Source organism: Globicephala melas, chromosome 5, assembly GCF_963455315.2.
Source record: "Globicephala melas chromosome 5, mGloMel1.2, whole genome shotgun sequence".
NCBI lineage: Eukaryota > Metazoa > Chordata > Mammalia > Artiodactyla > Delphinidae > Globicephala > Globicephala melas.
In genome coordinates, this window is record NC_083318.1 from 120,406,943 (window position 1) to 120,427,735 (window position 20,793).

The 20,793-nt window shown below is 36.2% G+C and overlaps 1 protein-coding gene across 5 annotated transcripts in view; it reads right to left on the reverse strand.

The window, feature by feature from the left end:
* Positions 1-20,793, reverse strand: part of BANK1 (B cell scaffold protein with ankyrin repeats 1) — a 358,724-nt gene that overhangs the window by 41,434 nt on the left and 296,497 nt on the right. For 2 of the 5 annotated variants that reach the window (XM_060299754.1, XM_030845092.2), the window contains exons 8-10: positions 16,238-16,316; positions 12,601-12,909; positions 8,381-8,689 (exon numbers count right to left, since the gene is read on the reverse strand). In XM_060299754.1, the coding sequence (XP_060155737.1) occupies positions 8,381-8,689; positions 12,601-12,909; positions 16,238-16,316 (697 nt within the window). The remainder of the gene's footprint in view (positions 1-8,380; positions 8,690-12,600; positions 12,910-16,237; positions 16,317-20,793) is intronic. The other 3 variants (XM_030845095.2, XM_030845094.2, XM_030845093.2) reach the window with 3 other exon arrangements.

A 20,793-nucleotide genomic window follows, 5' to 3' on the forward strand; every position in this document is an offset into this window, starting at 1 on the left:
TAAATTATTTTTTCTACTTCTAAGGAACTGAATTTTCATTAGAATAGAATACAAACTTTTTATCTGTATATTTATCCTTTTTGATGCAAATAAGAATATTTCTATTCTTGAAATGTTTCTTATCCAGGAGGTTGGGACACTGAGAGAAAGAGAACAATCGATTTGTGGAATTCTGTGTAATTAGAGCTTGAGGGCATTGTAATGAGTTTATTAGCAAAGTCTCTACTCCACCACTGGGTAGGCAGGTCTTTCTTCATTTTGCTACCAGGCAGGCAACATGTATTGAACACCCACTGCTTGCAGAGCACTGGACTAGGGGCTCGTTTCCTCCCATATGATTTCATGTGTGCTCACTGCTTGATTTTACTTCTTGAACACTTGTATTCAATAAAAAATGATATTAGCATAGACATTCCTCCAGTAACATCCCTGGTAATTTTCCTTTTGTTTCAAAGAGAAGTGGTTTGGGTTGTTAGGAAGTCACTGTAATACTCTAGAAGCTGCGATGAGTTCACCTTTTGGTTCATGCTTAGTGATTACCAAGAGTAATTTCTCTGGCCTCTTTCTTTCCTCTTATATCAGGAAATATCACTGTCCTAAGAAGTAACCAGTAGGATCTGGTCACGTTCACTTTGAACAAATATTAAATACTAGTTCTGCCAATAAGACTCAAACTACAAAAATGCAGATTGAAAATTTCCAAAGGACAGGGCTGCTTATTTGAGATTTTCTTGTTTCTTGAGGTGGACCTGTTTTGCTATAAACTTCCCTCTCAGAATAGCTTTTGCTGTGTCCCATAGATTTTGGAAAGTTGTGTTTTTATTTCCATTTCATTTTATTTTCTGACTTCCTCTTTGATTTCTTCACTGACCCATTTTTCTTTTTAGTAGCATGTTGCTTAGTCTCCACATGTCTGTGTTTTTCCCATTTCTCCCCTGTAACTGATTTCTAGTTTCATACCGTTGTGGTTGGAAAAAATGCTTGATATAATTTCTGTCCTCTTAAATTTGTTGAGACATGTTTTGTGGCCTAGCATAGATGCCAGTAGTACTGTCTTAGCCATGACAATCAAAATGTCTCTTAACACTGCCAAATGTCTCCAAATGTCTCCTGGGAGGCAAATCACCACCCGTTAAGACCTGCTACTCTAGGCCAATTGGGCTTCTACTAAAAGACAAATTTAACAGAGACTCTAGGAGCATCGTATGTTAAGGGGAAAAAGACCAGAATTCCCAGTGTGAGCACACGTCTGAACAACTGCTCCTTGTCAGAGCTGTGCCAGTACTCTATCAGGAAAAGCAGGGAGGCAGAGGATCACGGGGAAAGCAGGGACACTGGGTTTACAAACAGATGATAAATATGTCCTCTATCCTGAGACCACCTGTGATATATATACAAAGTCCTAAAGCTCATGGTTTGGACAAGGTCACCAGGCCAGAGAGTAGAACCTAGGGCACTTGATCTAAGGCTTACTTTAATCCATTTGACAATATTTCTTCACTAATGAGGACAGAGGCCAATCCATTCTGCCACATTTATGATGATATGGATTAATTTTCCTAAGAGATTCTACAAGGTTTCTCTTTCTGTTTGCATTTCCATTGCACTGTATGTGATCAATTTCAAGTACAAGTGAATTGCAAGTGGAAAATTTCTGAGAGCAGCTGAGTTGTACTTGACATTTTGGGGTCCCAGTAGCTGAGTAGCTCTCAAAAAGGCTGTACACAACTTTGTTGCACTGTAAAATGCCAAGGGCAACTCAGTAGCAATTGAAAATTGAAAGGGAAATTATATTCTACCCCAAATCAGCAACATGGACTCTGAAGAAGGATCTTGGTTTTATTAATTGTGTGAGGGGAAAATGGGAAATTGCCCTTTGATGTTGAAAAATTTTCCCAAATAGGCAGTCATCTCTTTGCAATGATTTATGGATATAATTTTACTACCCATCTATCTATATTATGAAAAGTGCTCATTTCTTTCTTTGATTTGTCTTAAATCAAGAATTTTGTCACTAAGAAGGACTGTGAATCCATGTTAATTCCTCTATATTCTTGAAGCTTAATGAACCTGATCCTTTCCAGTATTAGAGGGAGAAAAAGATGGAGAGAATATGATTCTTAAAAGCAGGCAGACTTCAAAAACTTTTCATTTAAGAAAAATGAGTTATCCTTTTCACTGTTATTAACATAAAATTAGGTTTAGTATAACAAGAATGGAATAAAAAATCCAGAAACATATCTCTTAATAAAATGAACCACGGGTTCAATTTTGTATTAATAAGTTACATTTCTGGGGATAGGAGATGGTGGTGATGGTGGAAATAGAGATTCTCTCTGATACATTACGCTGTGTGAAAGCAGTTAGAATGCTTAGCTATAAGTGAATATCCTAGAACTTTGTCCCCTTAGGTACAGGATTCCCTCTTCATTAGGAGTACTTAGATGGTTTAATAGAGGGGAGGGCTTCCCTGGTGGCGCAGTGGTTGAGAATCTGCCTGCCAATGCAGGGGACACGGGTTCGAGCCCTGGTCTGGGAAGATCCCACATGCCGCGGAGCAACTAGACGCGTGAGCCACAACTACTGAGCCTGCGCGTCTGGAGTCTGTGCTCTGCAACAAGAGAGGCCACGACAGTGAGGCCTGCGCGCCGCGATGAAGAGTGGCCCCCACTCGCCGCAACCAGAGAAAGCCCTCACACAGAAACGAAGACCCAACACAGCCAAAAATAATAAATAAATACATAAATTAAAATTTTTTTAAAAAAGGGGAAATTTAGGAATTACTAGGTTGATATATTCTTCTGACCAACCTCTGTAGTGTTAGTGAAGTCTCCTACCCACATTGATGTAGTTCTTGTTACTTTTATCATTTATTCGTCCTTGTACTCATTCAATTAATATTCATCAAATATTCATGGTTTCTGCTATGAATTCAGCACTGAGCTTGGCACCAAGGATACAAAAACAGATGAGGTTTTGAAAGGCAAAAACAAATGACTGGTCTCTTCTTTTATGGATCTTATGGGTCAGAAGGAAGAAATAAATATTAAGTAATGACCCAGAAATAAATACATCAAGAAAGAAAATTGGTGCTACCATGTGTACAAACGTGGTAGCCAGACTGAGCTGGGTCGGGTCTAAATCACACATCTTCCCCTTCCTAGTTTTATCATCATGGGCAAGACGCTGAAACTCACTGAACATCAGTTTCCGTATCTCTATTTTAAATTTATTTATTTATTTATTTATTGTATACCTTGCTTTTTAGGAAAAGTACCTCTTTTTTTTTTTTTTTTTCCCCAGCCACGCCGTGCAGCTTGTGGGATCTTTGTTCCCCAACCAGGGCCCTCGGCAGTGAAAGCACAGAGTCCTAACCACTGGACCACCAGGGAATTCTCTAAAATAAGCCTATTAATGCCAACTGTGCAGGATTATTTCATGAATTAGAAATTATCATGAAAGTTGCCTAATAATTATTATCATAAGGAGTAGACTAAGCCAACTTGTTCCTTTAGAGGAAAGGATATCCTGACCCCAATTCCATCTGTAATAGTTTCCTTAACTTCTAACTCTCCAGAATCCAGGAAGCACACACTTCTTCTAGAATTTAAAGTTAATCAAAGTCACCGTCTGCTCAGAAACTGAGGAAAGACAAAGTAGAATTGCTTTTAATTATTATCTATTGAGTGTATATCACATACCAAGTATTGTGCTGAGTACTTGTTAATTTTATCTCACTTAAAGATTACAACAATCCTTAAAATAGATGTTATTTCTATTCCCAACTTACAATGAGGAACTTGCATCTCAGATATATGAAGTTATTTACTTAGGTAATATCAGTGAATCTGAATCCTCCTTGTATAGCAGCATTGGGAAAACCCACTTTTCCTCCTGGGCCTTTCTTTCCCGTGTGTCTCCTCTACTGTCACACTTCATTTCAGACACTTCTGGTCATCAAACGTGTGCGGATTTTCCCCCACCAAGCAGCCCTTCAACACTATTTGGATATCCTACAATTGAATTCAATTTTATTCAATTCTGAGAATATCTACTCAGAGGTAGTGTCAGATCCCACAGATTAAGAGCTCAGTCCCACAAGCCTGCTTCTTCTTTATTTCAGATGCCAATCCCAAGTGGTAGATTCCTAGGTTACCCACAATTTCTGTCTGATTTGGTTACAAATTGGAGATTCTCACAACCCCCTCCTCAGGTTTGATTAATTTGCTAGAGCAGCTCACAGGACTCAGGGAAACACTTATTTTAAAGAATATGATAAAGGATACAGATGAACAGCCAAATAAAGAGATGTATAGGGCAAGGTCTGGGAGTCCCCAGTACAGGGAAGTCTGTACCCATGGAGTTGGGTGTGTCACCCTTCCTACGTGGACCTGTTTGCCAAACTTGAAGCTCCTGGAAACCCCTAATATCAGGGTTTTATTGAGGTTTCCTCACATAGGCATGATTGATCATTAACTCCATTTTTAGCCCTTCGCCCTTCTCTAGAGAATAGGGTTAGGGCTGAAAATTCCAAGCTTCTAATCACTGTTTGGACTTTCCCTACTAACCCCCCTCCAGGAGCCATGCAGGAGTCCACTCAGAGCTGCCTCATTAGAACAAAAACACTCCTACCACCCAGGAAACTACAAGGGTTTCAGGAGCTCTGTGTCAGGAACTGAGGGTAGAAACCTATATATATATATATATATATATATATATATATAATTACATATATATATAATTACATATATATATGTTTGGAATATATATATATATGTTTGGAATATATATATATATATGTAGTGCAGTATATAAATATGTGTGTATATCTATCTATCTATCTATATCCCATTATCTCACAAAAGCCAACATGATTTTCCTATTATCTCTCTGGTTTATTTGCCTAGTCACTTTGCTATAACTTTCTTGAGTTTCTGAAATAGTAAGTTGGGATTAGGCATCCTGCATTCTTTTTCCATCCCCTACTCCACATCCCTCTCTTCTGGCTACTGTAACACACCCTGGATGTGCCAGCATTCTGCTACAATTTCTGTGCTCTGGCAAGAATTAGGGTAAATTAATGTTCTTCTAATTGAATGCATGGCTTTCTGGGAAATGGTGTATATTCTATTTAATAGATTTGCCTGAGCTAGGAAAGAAAAAAGGAAGCCGTGATGAAAGGCATTTACCCTGTGAAATGCAAAGAACATCACAAAAGAACTGGCTGATGAGGTAATGTTTTCCTAATGTGAGCACAGAATGATCAACAATCAATAGCATAAAAGGAAGAAGCAAGCAAGTATATTCCAGTGAAAGAGAAAAGGAAGAAATAATGGAAAGGGACTTTGATGACCTCATTTACAGTTCAGTTTTTGCTACTAATCTGAAATATGGAGAAAATAACCATACGTGCTTTTATATACTTAGGTGCAAAACAAAAACAAAAACACAATCACAGAATGTAACACGGATTCCTGTCTGCATATAACACAAATGTTGTGAGAACAAATTAGACTGTAATTGAATGAAAGATTTCTTGTAAATGTTGAAGGGTGTTGCGCTTGGGATGAGATAAATAGCCTTTAAAAGTTCTTAGAAACTCAAGATTTCTAAGATTCTTTAAATTCTGTGTGTGTGTGTGTGTGTGTATAAATGACAAATTGTACCGCTGTTATGTAGGGGATTTACATAATTAATCCACAGAAAAACTTTATCATTTGGTACTCAATAAATCTTTATGTAATTAATAAATATATGAATGAGGAGGAAAACCATCTCAATTCTCTTATTTAATATGGGGCTTGGTTGACAGCCTAAAGCAGTCCTTGTCCCTAATTCCTTCTCTAATGAAACGAGGCAATCACCTGTGATGGACAGTTTGTTCTTGGAGAAATTGAATAGAAGTAGTTCTGACCATGGCACACAAGGCACAGTGGGTGGAAGGAGTTATACACTGGACTGAACACAGGGAGAACAAGTTAAACAGTGCACTCTGAGTGGTGAAAGTTCCCAGTCTTTTTCCCACACTCTGATATCAGTGTGCTGGCAACCAGGTATATAAATGTAGGTTAGAGTAAGTTGGAATTTATTCTAGAAATATTGAAAAACGTAGAGAATAGATCTATCTAAACTAACACTTTGGGGTAATTCAATGAAAAAGCTGGTTACCTCATTACCCTGCAGTGCAGTCCACAAGTTAGCAAGTAGAGTTTTCATTCAGATTTTTGCTGCTTCATTCTTAAACATGAAAGCATCGCTAAGAATAGTCAGATATTTTATGGGGGTATCAAGCATTCCAGACGAAACGAACAAACAACAAGCAAAGATAATACAGACAATATGAGAACTAAAGAAAAATTAAAATCGCAGAAATGTAAAAACTCAAAGCAAAATGAAACAAAAGCCATGACAAAGATATTGAACTTCATTGCCTGCACCACCACTAAAGAAAGAGAAAAGAATGATATAGAACAAGAACAAATGGAAAACAAGAATGCACTCATGGAAAATAAGAATAGGACAATTGATAGAAGGATGACAAGATAAAGAGCAAACAGCAGAGAAACGCAACATGGGAGTCTCTATTGTGGTCCTGAGAAATCCCTAGAGACTGAGATACAGAAGATGATGTACCTCTTCAAAAATTTCCAGAATATAACTAAATTCTGTTATTGAGTTATATATCTAACTTTCCTCTTCAAAATTATTTATTGGGATTTAGTAACCTTGTCACAGAGCTAGTACAGTTGTCCCTTGGCATCCGCAAGGAAATGGTTCCAGGACCTCCCTCCCCCATACCAAAATCTGCAGATGCTCAAGTCTCTTTTCTAAAATGGTACAGTATTTGCCGATAACCTCTGCACATCCTCTTGTATACTTTAAGTCACTCTAGATTACCTATAATACTTAATGCAATGTAAATGCTATAAAAATAGTTGTAAATACAATATAAATGTTATGTAAGCAGTTGCTCTGGAGGCAGATTTGCTTTGTGGTACTTTCCGGAATTTTCTTTTATTGAACATTTTCTATGTGCAGTTGGTTGAATCCTCAGATGTGGAATCCACGGATATGAAGGCCTGACTGTAATATCCTAGAGCCACTATGGTAGACAATCTGAGAAGTTCTAATTACAGCTTATTCCCTCCCTTAATAATCTAGATAATTGTTCCAGCTGACATTTTATTTTAGCTGAAACCTTTATTAATTTGTTATTGTTTCCTTTTTTATAATACTGTCTTGAACATTATCAGCAGCAGATCCCTGTTAAGTAGGTATCTAGTACATTGGTAAAAAACTTGCTAAATTTTCTTATACAAACCTCTCAACACATACCGCTTAAACAATAGAATGGTTTCTTTTGAACATGTTAAGCACAGGTGAGTAACCGTGTTCTTTTTGAGTGGATTTGTGGTATATATTTAAATACTCTGGGTACCCGGTTTAGGCTATTTGAATGTATAATATATTGCCTCTCAGCTTTAGTTGTCACCCCAACATTTGTTTGATTCCAAACATTTTGTTCAAAAATCTCTAATAAAGGGTCAAATTGTACTGTATATTTATTTGCATAGCTGTTGCCTAGAACTCCTCAAGGATGCAGACATTGTTTTATTCCACATCCTCAGTCTCTAGGATGGTACCTTAACCCCCAAAGACACTCAGTGCATGTGCCTGCGATACTGATGAATAAAATTCATGTCTTAGACACTAGGGACTCATGGAGTGCACCAAACCAGAGAATACAGGAGTGTTAGGAAAGAACAGCAAAGTCAGTATATCCTGCTGGGGTTACATATATAAAAAAGCTCTAGGGATTTGCTATTTTTTATTTAGATTTAACTGAGATGAGAAAGGAGAATTGAAGTCTAAAATGAAGTAGAAATTCTATCATAGATGAAGTGAATCTTAATCATTGGGGTGAAGTGCAATTATCAGAGGAACTGGGGTTGCATATCTAAGATTCTAGTACTCAAAACTGTTTAGGTTTTTAAAGTTATCTTAAATGGAATGAGGGGCAAAAAGTAACGTACCTACCTTCTCTTCGTGTGTTGCACATTATTCACAGGTGTTGAGCTTCCCTCTCACAGAATTATGGAAGAAGCATCAAACAGTATTTCCCCACACATATTATGGTTTCATGCTCTTTGGATGGTTTGTCAAAATTATCCTCCTTAATCAACAATTACAAACCAGAGCCCTACATATTGTTCTTATTTTCGTTATTCATCGTGGTTTTAAATTTAAAAATGGTCCAATACAGCTTACCTATGACTCGAAAAGATGCTTTTCATCTTTTGGGCTTAGATCCCACCCAAAAAGAGGCCACCCCCCAAAAAACACACACACAAACAGTAACAGCAGCAGCAAAACAAATTACCTTGCGCTATATAAGGTGTAGTTTCCTCTTTTGGAGGGATGTTTGTGGGTCGTGGTGTGGGAGCAGGAGGTCTGTTCAGAATGAATGACCGGCTTCCAAGTTTTTTCTTTGTACTCCTCTTGGCCAGTATCGTGTCATATTCATTGTCATCAATCTCAGCAAAAGTGTACGGGTCTTCCTTCTCTTCCTGGTCTTCCTCATCTTCTTTCTGTTCTTCTTCTCCTCTGGGTTCACCTCCTGTTTCATGTCTTGCACTGGAATCACACCAACTTTGACTTCTTTCCATTTGGCCTTCCGACGTTTTCCCTGCTTATGAAACATTTAGATGGTGGTTACTCATACCTTAAGCATTATTGGTGTCCATCTGTCACCTGCTTGAACCACACCCCCAAACAATTTATATATTATCCTATAAATTCCAAAAAGAGAAAAGTGAACCATGTAATTTACTAACATATCCTCTGGCAGTTTGTAACTGTTGATTTGTCAGAAAAAGTTTGTTAAAGACCTGCATTTCTTTGAAAATATATAAATAAGCATATAAATATTTTCCACATAGTTTATGAATGATTTAATATCAGGAAATCAAATTATAAAACTAAGCCTCAAATTCCAAATGTTTTGAAAGCTTGTGTTTTTCAAGCATAATGCTCTCAGATTTTTTTTTTTAAATTTGAAGTCATATTACCTTTTATAGGGATTAAACTGGGTATTTTGCCTAAAATTCAATTTCTCTGAAAATGACAGAGGGGAATAGCCAAAACCACCATTGTTTGGTTTCTTACGCTATGTCTCACTCTGGCTCTCTTGATTTCTATAAGCCAACTTATACCTCACTCTTTGATAAGGGACACTGAAAGTAGGGTTCATGACATAAAACATGGCATGGAAAATCAATGGCTTGAAGATTAATTCATATGAAAAGAACAGTCTTTCATGTTTTTTATATTCAATAAAATCTTTACATATTTTTATAGGAATGTATTAAAATATTCTAGCAGCAGATTACTTAGAAGACAAAGATATTGTATACTGTGTCAATAAATAAGTTGAAGAGAATTTGGATGGCCCTCTCTGCCGGACCAATGAGAAATTTTTTAAAAATGTGCCCTTTTGACAAGTGTTTTGCTTAAAGTATTATTGAGAACAATAAAAATGGAAAGGATTTCAGTTATTGACTGAAAAATCATTAATTTTCTGTGTTGTTCTGAGATTCATGCATGTGAACTAAAGGAGAACTAGTCTCCCTTCTCTTCGGTGAGAATCTGACCAAAAACTTTAGTTTACTTAATGGATATTTTAGTGGAAAAACTTAGGAGATAGGGAGAAAGACAAGCTGTTAGAGCAGAATAAAAGGATATTATTCTAAGAAGATTCAGCAATTGTTTTGGGTAGGCTTATGAGGAGAGACCAGAGGAGAGTCCAAGATCATCTCTCAACAGAGCCTTAGCTTGTTTCAGTTAGTTTAACCCAAGAAGTATGAACGCCAGCATGCCTGGCACTAACTTTAAAATCTCTACGACTTGCCTTTTCCCTTATGAATAATATGGTTTTGAGATTCTGACTTCATGATTTCTGTTTCACTGACAGCATCCCAGGTGAAACTAGATTAAGTGTGTGGGAAACACTTGCACAGTGTTTCATTTTTAGTGGAATGTGTCAACTATCTTACTTTTATGAACTGATTTCCTGAGCTGTTAACTCTCTTTGTTCCTGCACCCACCTCCTTCCCCAACTCTTTCTAAAGTTGGGCTTGCACTAGAAATAATACATTTCACTTTTCATTTCCCAATGTATAAGATTGTACTTTTCATGTTGGAGTTGGACCTGAGTTTTCTCAACTCAGGTTGTACATTAATGAATAACGAATAAAATATATCATTCCTATAATTCCAAGTTTTGAAATAATTGGGAAGGAATGTGTAAGAAAGATAAGAATCCCAAAATCCCAGGAAACCTGCTCATGGAATTATTTGACACATTCTAATTGTGGTCCCTAGGGTCTTGGGTCTTAGTCAAAAGAACATTACAATGATTGTTGCCTTGAAAGTTTGTTGTAAAGATAAAAAGAGACTGGATGTTCTTTATAAGCTGAAAAGTGTTATATAATGTTCTATATTATTGTTTTCTCCAATGACTATGTCCATAAATCCATCATAAGGAATTTGATGCTTAGGGCATTGATGAGGTGGCCCCTCTTTTTCGGTTACTTGAGGGCATATGGAAGGTACTCTTAAAGAACAATTCCTGAAGGTATCACTAGCTAAAGTCAAAGAACCCAAACAAAGTCTCTGGCAAAAAATAAGTGGTAGCTTCCAGTCTTACTTTCAAAGAACTTAATCAAAGAATTTTAAGAAAAAAGATTGGTATTTTACTTTCCATTTACTTCCAATATTAGCTCTATGAAAAAAAATGATATTAAAAGTAATGCTGAATTGAAAATAGTTTTTAAATAAAAAGGGGTTTTTGTATTATTTTGCTTTTTATACTTGGTACTTTTCAGAAGATGTATTAGCCAACATTATACTTCTGGTCCTAGATATCTGGTGAAAATTACTCTCTGTGGAGTAATTTTAGACCTCCTAACCAACATACCATATGTGGAAATTGACATTAGAAAAAATATGATTTAATATTAGCTCCTTTAAGAGCTTTAACGTGATATAAGACAATTTTGCTTTCTTAATAATTACTTTTAATAATTAGATAAGATTATCCACATCTGTAAAAGTGAGAAAAATATACTAGAATTTTGTTGTCAGTGGACTACGAAGCTGCATCTCTCCCTTGCTCCCAGTATTGATAACCCTACTTCCTTGATCTATCTCAACAGTCTGTAAGAGCTTGGCACAGTAGGTGATCAATAAATGTTTGCTGAATGAGTGAATGAATCAAGAAGTACCATTAGGCTTCCCATACTTTCCATTAAGCAGTACTTTCCATCTCTAAATATAGTGCATAATCTTAGCAAAATTTCACATTAATCAGCTTGAACTTTTATAGAGATAAGGCCTTCAAGGACACAAATGCTAAATTTCATAGCTTCAAAATTCACTTTTAAAACAGTCTTTATAGACTTCATATAGCCTTTTAGGACTTGACAACTAGAGTGACAAATGGGGTTTTAATAATAGATATTTCTTTCATCCTTCTTATTAAATTTTCTTTGTAAGACCATTTTATGAATTTGGAAAGTAAACATGAAATAGTGATCAATAAAGTGGGTGGTAATTGGTGACTCTACGAGTGAGCATGGAAGTCTGTCGGGCTGTTGAACATTCCAGGCAGATAAGCCTCATATGGAAGCTCCTCTGATGTTTCCTGCCCTCCACTCCCAACCCCCCCCCACCCCCCCATGACACACCTTACTTCCTGCATCTGGGAAGAAATGCTGTCACAGCCATTTAACGGTTGTTCTTCCACTTTAGCAAGACAGATTTTTTTGACTTTGGTCTCAATGCAGCGTGTGATAGACCCTTTACCACTTGCTTCCCCTGCAGCTACCAACTGAGTGAAGTGTCCAAGGTCATTTTCAAATCTGTAACACATTAGCCTTCCTCTTTTGTCAGAAAACTGAGAGGTTTTTTTTTTTTTTTTTTTTTCCCCCCGGTACGCGGGCCTCTCACTGTTGTGGCCTCTCCCATTGCGGAGCACAGGCTCCGGACGCGCAGGCTCAGCGGCCATGGCTCACGGGCCCAGCCGCTCTGCGGCATGTGGGATCTTCCCGGACCGGGGCACGAACCCGTGTCCCCTGCATCGGGAGGCGGACTCTCAACCACTGCGCCACCAGGGAAGCCCTTTGAGAGTATTTTTTAAAAGCTAAGTTGTTGCTTACTTTTCCACATGATGCTTGAGGTTCGTTTTATGTGAAGAATTACAGACTCCTTCTAAGTTTTCTTTACTTACAGAAAGTTTTGTAATGAGACTTTTTTCCTGGAAGAAAAAAGAAAAAGAGAGAGGGAGAGAGGAAGAACGGGAGCGAGGAATAGTGAAGGGTGGGGGGCAGAGAGAGAGAGAGGAAAGGAGGAAAGAAGGAAGGGAGGAAGGGAGGAAGGGAGTTAGTGGGAGGTATCTCTTACCTGATTTCTGAGGCCCTAGTTGTTAAAGAATAGGAGGAAATCTTCTCTGGGTTTTAAAAGTTGATCTTTGTATGGCTTTGCCACTGTATGCTATGTAAGTGTGTCAAAGTTTTGTAGTTGTTGTTTTAACCTTAACCTTACCTTGTAATGTGAAGTGAGGTTTTTCCAGTGGGAAGGCAGCTGTTACAGGTCGCGGTGGAGGGAGAGGTGGTCTGCTGCTCACGAGGAGCCCTCGGGAATTATTTTCTGGGTCGTCTCCAGGAATGAACGTGTACAAGTCATCATACTGGTTCTCACTCCCACTGTCAACCTCTGGTGGGCGGTGCTTGGCCTCCGTGCCTGATTCATGCTCTTTTTCTTCCTCTGCCGTTTCATTCACCTCTGCTCCTTCCGCCCTCTGCCTGTACGGCCGCCAGCTTTCATGATGGAAAACTGGGCTCTGTATGGCTGCTTATGAAGAAGATTGTATGATTTCATGTAAACACAGCATCTGGAGGCATTTCATATTTTCTAACTTCGTACAGAAGTGGTGGTAATGTTAATTAAACTTTTAGGATCTGATACAGGGGAAAGCTGACAAATGTGTAATTTTGGTGAACAGTCATTCTTGGGCTTTTATAATATTTACCAAAGAAAGCTCCATTATATCTACCTCAGTTTATGACACTCTCATACACATAATGATATATAATATTCAGATACTACATGTATAGAAAAATATTCTGATTCTCTAGAGTTATTATTTAACCAGATTCAATATATGACTGCATTACCATATTTTTATTAGAAAACAATATAACTAACCTAATAAGTAAGTGATGGAAAAGGTAAAGGCAAGGAACAAAAATCTTAACTTGCCTGTAAATAATGCAATGAAATGAATCTGTGATTTTTATTTAGTTATTATTTTAACATATTTATCACCAGATGATATCTTAATTTTTGAAAATATTACTTGAGAAAAGTGTTAATATTTTTTGATGGGGAAGGCATCCAAATCACCAATAGTAAGCAAATATTTTTAAGGCTCAGTTCTCTCACCAAAAAATCTTTTCTGTCCTGAAACTTAACCAAATGATTCAGTCACATTTCCTCCATTCTAAGAATCATGATTCCATGATTTGTGTTTATACTGTACACAGTAAAATGCTCTCTAACCACTCAGGGAGAAAATAGAAAAAATATATTATAATGCAATAACTTTAAATCTTAAAACTTTTTTCTTTATATTTTCTTTATAGAAATTCTGCTCTAAATAAAGCAATCATACAAAGTTAAAATGAACTTTGGAATCTCTGTATTGGAGGGAAAATGTGACTTGCTGCCATGAGTGCAATAGAAAAGCAAATTGTTGTTTTAAAGTGTCGCTAAACTAAAATATAGCTAAAGAAGACAAATGGCAGAGTACAAAGAGGAATCTTTTTTTGATTGAAGAGTTACACTGTAGACATTTTTCAGCAATGAGAGAAAAGTTAGTCATGTGGGAAAATCATGCCCATGACAGTACTACATATTTCTACATGCATTTTATTTTTAATTTCTCTCTTTCTTTCATGTGAGAAAGAAGAAACGTCTAGCTGCCAGTATTAGAACTGCAAACCAAGATTCTTTAATTACCAGCCTGGGTAGAGCAGGTGGACTTTCATTCTTGCACAGATCTCTGCCCAGACCTCATTCAGCTTTCTGGCTGTAACCCCAAACACAGCCTGAAACATAGAAGTCTCTAGAAGTATTGATGGAGTAAATGATGGAGTGGCTGAAAAGAAATCATTGCTGATGCTTGCAAAGGGGATTCGCTATTTCAGTCTGGGAAAATCGATCATCAGCTTAGAATTACATTCATGCTACAGGCAATTACTTGTAGCCACTCTTATGTTTATGTATTCGGTGTTTATATTTTACATAAACACTGCCTAAGCAAGCAACAGAGTCTCCTTGGTCCTTGTCAAATATGCCCAAACCTGGAATACAGCTCTGGAGAGTCAGATGTGCTTGGTCAGTGAGTTTTAGCAAGCTTCATAGCAATGGTGATACCAATGGAAATCTGCTGACTTCGGGTGTTCTATGCTTCACCCTCACTCCAACAAAAGAGTCAGAGGCGTGAGTCCAGTCGCACAGAGTTTCGTATATGAGACAGTTCCAGGTCCAAACTGTCTGTAGAAATGAGGTTGTGCTGTACCAATAACTGAAATAATGTCTCCTTATCATAGGTAGTACTTCAGAGGATTAAGTGGCATGATAAATATATGGTCATTATCAATGATGGCCTTTATCATCACTTTCATTATCATTAAAAATTATAACAAATCATTAAGTCATTACAAAGATAATAAAATGTATAACTTTAAAATGCATCAATTTATTACATTAATATTTAGCATAATTTTGTGTTCTGCAATAGTGTTTGAAGGGTTTACCGATTTTGCCAAAGTATGCTAGTTAAGGCATTGTGTTTAATGTTATTTGCTTTGCTGGTCAGCCCATCATTTGAAAAACTGGTGGTCAATAACGTTTAATGGAGCATCATCTGCGAACTGTTCAAAGTACAAATGACCTGAGGCAAGAGCCTGCTTGATGTGTGAGGTGTCACTTTGGCTGTGAACAAGCGCAAGAGTGGTCAGAGATGGGACCATCAAGATTATCTAGGGCCTTATAGGTGATAATAAGGATTACAAGTACCATGGGAAGGTATTGGAGAATTTGGAGCAGAAGAGTGATTAGTTCCTTTTTGAAGCATAGAATATTAGGGGCAAATTGGGAGGAAGCTATTGCAGGGTTTCTTAACGGCATACTACTGGCATTTTTGACAAGACAATCCTATGTTTCATGGGGCACATCCTGTGCATTGCAGGATATTTTGCAGTATTTCTAGCAAAATTCCATTCTCAAAATAATGACAAAAAAAATCTCCATTCATTGACAAATATCTTCTGTTGGGGTTAGAAAACAGTGCTTCATTGAGAGCCACTGTGCTATTGCAATAATCCAGGGGAGAGCAGATGACAGCACGGATTAGGATAAGTAACAATGAAAGGGTGAGGAAAGTCTGGCTGTTTTGCGAAGGTACAGTCCACAGTATTATCTGATTGGATACAGGGTAGAACAGAAAGTAAAAAAGGGTGACTGAAGTTTTTGGACTTAATTGAACAAGGAAGGAGTCTTCATTTACTGAGATGGGGAAGTCAGAGGGTAGAGCAGATTTGGGAGTGGTGGGAATTAGGGTTTTCAGATTTGGAAATGCTGGGTGGGAGATGGCTATCAGACTTGCTGGTGGAGATGGTGAGCAAGCTGCTGTATACCAGTGGAAACAGGCATGATAGGTAGCGTTATGTACATGGAGGAAGACTCTCAATTAGTTTTCTAGAATAGAGAATTACATTCTATTACAGCCAGCAGGGAGCATAGAGATTCCTAATACAAACTTCTCATTTCCTAGCTGAGAAAACCAAGGTCTGAAAAGAATGTGACTTTGTTTAAAAAAAAAACTGAAAAAATATAGTTGTCAAATAGAATATTTATATCAACCTGACTTGTGTATTCTCTTTGGGTGGGAAAAACTGCTGGTTTGATTATTAAACACTGAACTTATTAGAAATACTTAAATTAGCAAGATAATGTAGTCATATCTCTACCAGATGATACACTAAAAGTCATTCAGTTAATTAAATATGTTTCCATGCTCTCCATGCTTTTCTATGCTCTCTTCAGTTTTACTTTATCAGTCACATACACCTTAATACAAATGTTGTTTCTGTACATAACATATAGGAACACTTACTAGGAGAACATGTAGAAAATGAGGTAATATCCTCTTCATAGTCACTTTCTTCCTCATTATTTCTGCTAACTTCTTGGATCTGAAGACAAAAAGGAATGTAATTTTCAATTATATGTATTAATCTTAATAAATCTGCATTTTCACACATACCAAACTGACAGCTAATACCTTACATATCTCAGCTATTATATTTGGGCCATCTATAATTTTTTCAATGACACAGTATTAAAAGTGTAACTGGAACAATATAACATTTACAATAAAGAGTTTTTTAAATGAAACTTTTTTAAGATTCACAGCAATAATTATGAAATTTTTACAATAAATAACTCCTGAATAAAAAGGAAGGCAACTATTTCTTTTAAAAACCATGAGCTTTGCTTCCTTTTGAACATTTCTGGTATCTTTTACCAGTTCAAAAGATATTCTTAATTACATCAAGGATTATAATACTGTGTATAAGACAGTGAAATTTTAAAGTGATTTATTTTCCATCTTTAAAAAGAAAAAGGAAACTGAGTAAGGGAATTTATGTTTGTCTTTCTGAAATCAGTTCCACTACACTTAGAAGGGAGAATTACTGAGAAAGCATAGAAGCCTGCTTTTTTTCCTCTGAAATTGCTAGTGTTTGCTTACAATCTCTGAAGGAGGCATGGGGTCTGAAGTAGTGGAACATGTTGGTGTTTGCTGAGAAAGCTAAGTAACTCCAGTGAGAGCTCTATTTGTACAAAAGCACGCAGAGAAAGAGACGGAGCTTGGTTGCATTAACATAGGTCACGTTTCGTTACCATGAACTCCAAGTGATTATTCAAATGATTTATGCTTTTGTTCTTAATAAAATTGAAATGATTCGTCCATTTGCTCTACGTTTGGATTGTCCCTTTAAATTTCTTTTCTGTACACCAGGAACGAACACGACATTGTAAATCAACTATACTTCAATTAAAAAAAAGAAAATGAGCTTCTGCATCAGGCTCACTATAAAAATATTAAAGACATTTTTATTTTCAAGATTCCAGTGGAAATCAAAGAATATATATATAACCTATAAACAGAATATATATATTCTTTTTCATATTATTTTCTATTTAAATTATATTTTCCCCTTTGTGGACTCAATTAAATGCTAATGTAAAAAAATCACTTAACTTTACTAGGGAGATTGATAGATATTTAATTGGTATTTGTATGCTTTGGTATTAAAAGCACTGTTGATATGGTCATTTTTTGTTTTCAGTTAGCCTGACCTCTATATTTCACAAGGTAGATCAAGAATACATTAAAAAAAATCCATAATACTCTTAAAATCACATCAAGGACGTTTTTACTAGTTGAATAACAGGAATGTTTTACAAAGATTTCAGGAATTATGTGGAAATTTCCGCTATACTATTCATAAGCCTAGACACTCTGAGTTCAAAATCAGTCTCTTAATAAAGAGTCTGTGGGCAAGTATGTAGGGGTGTGTGTGTGTCACATACTGAGGTTGAAACATAATGGAATCATTTTTATGTTATAACTTAAGCTTTATGACATGTGTGCAAACAAACACACAAGCCTAAAAAATGTCTTGAAGGAAATGGCTTCCAAATTTAAAAAATAGCCAACTTTGATTTGGGTACTTTCATAAATATTATGTAAAACCGATATTTTGTATAATCAGGCTATGTAGAAAGTAATTGTTTTCTCAGGAATGAAAGGATCTTTCGACATATTTACACTAAAAACCAATTGTGTCTTACTAGAACTCCTTACACTTAACAATCATTTATTTTGGAAAAATGTGTTATATCTAATGATATATTAATAACTGGTGAAATCAATGATGGCTTAAAAGTATGATGACACTCTGACATCTAATCACTTTAATACTTTGTTGTGTGGTACAGTGGACAGAGAATGGATTTTGAAGTCAGTCTAAGAACAAATCATAGTTCTATTATTTATTAGCTGTGTGACACTGGGCACTTTACTCTAAATTTCAATATTCTATCCTGCAAAATATGGATAGTAATATCTATACTATCAATTTGCTGGGAATGTTAAATTAGAAAATGTAAGCAAAACACATTATTACATCTACCACATAGTAAGTGCTCAATAAATGTAATCTGCATATGTTAGATATTCCTTTCTTCATTCACACTTAAGCAAGCACGGTGACCACACTGATCTGATGTGGGAATCATCAATAATAAGCCAATAATTATTTAACTTAATTCTTCTGAATTGTGTGCCTTTGGACGTTCTGCTGTGACAGAAAAAGAACTGGAATATAAACTTTCTGATCGAAGTGTGGCAGTATGATTTTATTATTAAAAACATCTCTATAATTTACAAGCTAACAGAGATGATAAGAATCAGAGGAAGAAATATTTAATTCTTTAATAAGTTTCTTTATCTGGGGCTAGAGTCTGACTTTATTCATTAATTTATCAAATATTTATGCAGGCCTACTATGTGCTAAATACTCTATTAGTAATTAAGGTAAATAGTTAAAAGTTTAAAAGATACACAATTCACACTCTCCAAAAATATCCCATTTTTACTGGGAGGGGAAATAAATCAAAAAATGATTAGAATACAATATTTTATTTATTTCATTACCATAAACTCAATCCTTACAGGTGAAATGTAAAATTAAGAAATAACCAGATAATCAGGGAAAAGTTTTATTCGTTTGCTTTTTGGGTGAGGAGATTGGATTAAAAAATTATCTTGACACTTGCCATGACTGCCACTTCTCTAAAGGAAAAAAATCCAGCTTAAACAATAAAATCTATTAGCTGAACATGCTCAGAGTAATATTCTAGGCCGTAGATAGTCCTTGTAGCACACAATGTTTGATAAAATTTAAATCATTCCTGATCAAAGATAAAAGAACTTGTTGACTGGGATATATAAAGCTCCACATGGCTTTGGCATCTAGTACAGTACAATTAATCATAATATTCTGATTTTAAGGGAGTGAATAAAAACAATCTTCACATGGCAGTTGGTTTCTAAATATTTTTATGAGCTTCTGAAGATACTGTAATTAGCCCAACTTTTGTCCAACTTTCCACAATGTTGATTATAAATGATTTTACCAGCTTTAAAGCACATGACAGTCTGTTCAGAGACATATATATATGTCTCTGAAGAGTAACAAATTGACCTTGTAATATTTTATTCATTCCCCAAAATGAACGCACTAGGCTTCAGAATCTGCATTAATATTCCAATTGAAATAATAAAGATTTTTCCTACTAAATGTTAAGAATGAACAAAGTTATACAAAAGCTGTGCATGACAGCAAACATACAAGTCTCAAAAAAATTTCCAAGGTCATATTGTAAAAGTATATCTTAGTTTTCATGACATCTTTTAAGAGAATTTGTTTTTCCTTAGGCCATCCAGGAATATGGCCTAGAAGCAGACTTATATAATTCCTCATGAAAGTTTCTTTTTATATTATGGGAAATGGAATCCTGAATGTAAAAACTAAATAGGAACTCTGTCTGTGATTGAAAGAGGAATGAGGAAGAATCAAATAGTTGTGGAGCAGTTAAACTCTGGTGGGGAAAAAGTGGACATTTTCCTTAGCATGGACCAAAATTTTGTTAGAATAACCTGAGGATATATGCTCTATTTTTAAGACAGAATCTTAATATAAAAAATTAAGTGATGAAAAGATAATTTGACCAGGTGGACAAAGGTTAGAAGTCTCATTCTACACAATGAGAAATTCAAGTTTTTAATTGTAACCAACAAAACAATCTGGTGCAGTGAAAAGAACAGGTGCCAAGGGGACAGGTGATGGTTTCATCTGAAAGTTAGTAAAAAGGGAGGAAAAAACAGCAGGAATATTGAAACCTATTTCCTCACACTTAGGAAAACAAATCTGAAAAAATTTAGCTTTAAAAAGATTCTGGAGGGTTGGCTTCTGTAGCTAGCACATCTCTTGTTCTGACCTCGACTCACTTGGTGTGTTCACCCAGCTCTTCTCTCAACCTGAGGCCACCCTCAAGCCAATCTCTCTGAGTGGTGACACACAGGGCTCCAGTCCTGGTGCTGACAGCTTCTGGTCTTAGTCTCTGCCCATCAGCTCTAACTAGCGTTGTGAACTTCCAGTTTGGGCACCTGACCCTTTTAACTACACTCTAGTCCTATTTTGATAATGTTTGTTTGTAATCCGTCACAGTTGTGGTTGCATTTGTGAGGTACTAACACCTTTATTGGGCCATGTGCTTGGTTTAAATTCAGCCATCGTTCACTAAAATGTGAATGATTAAAATCCATTCCTTTGTTAAGGTTGTAGTTGTAAAAGTAAAAAAACAGTTATCTTCATTTAAAATTACGGAATCCAAAATCTGAAAGGAATCTGTGGATGTCTAGTTTATTTTCTTGTTCATACACTGATATAACGCTAAAAGCATGTGCCACAATAAAACTGTAATAATTTATATAGTTCTCCAAGCAAGTCAGTTTTCAAATGTAGCATAAAACATCTTTTCTGACCACAACGTTATGAGATTAGAAATCAATTACAGGAGGGACTTCCCTGGTGGTCCAGT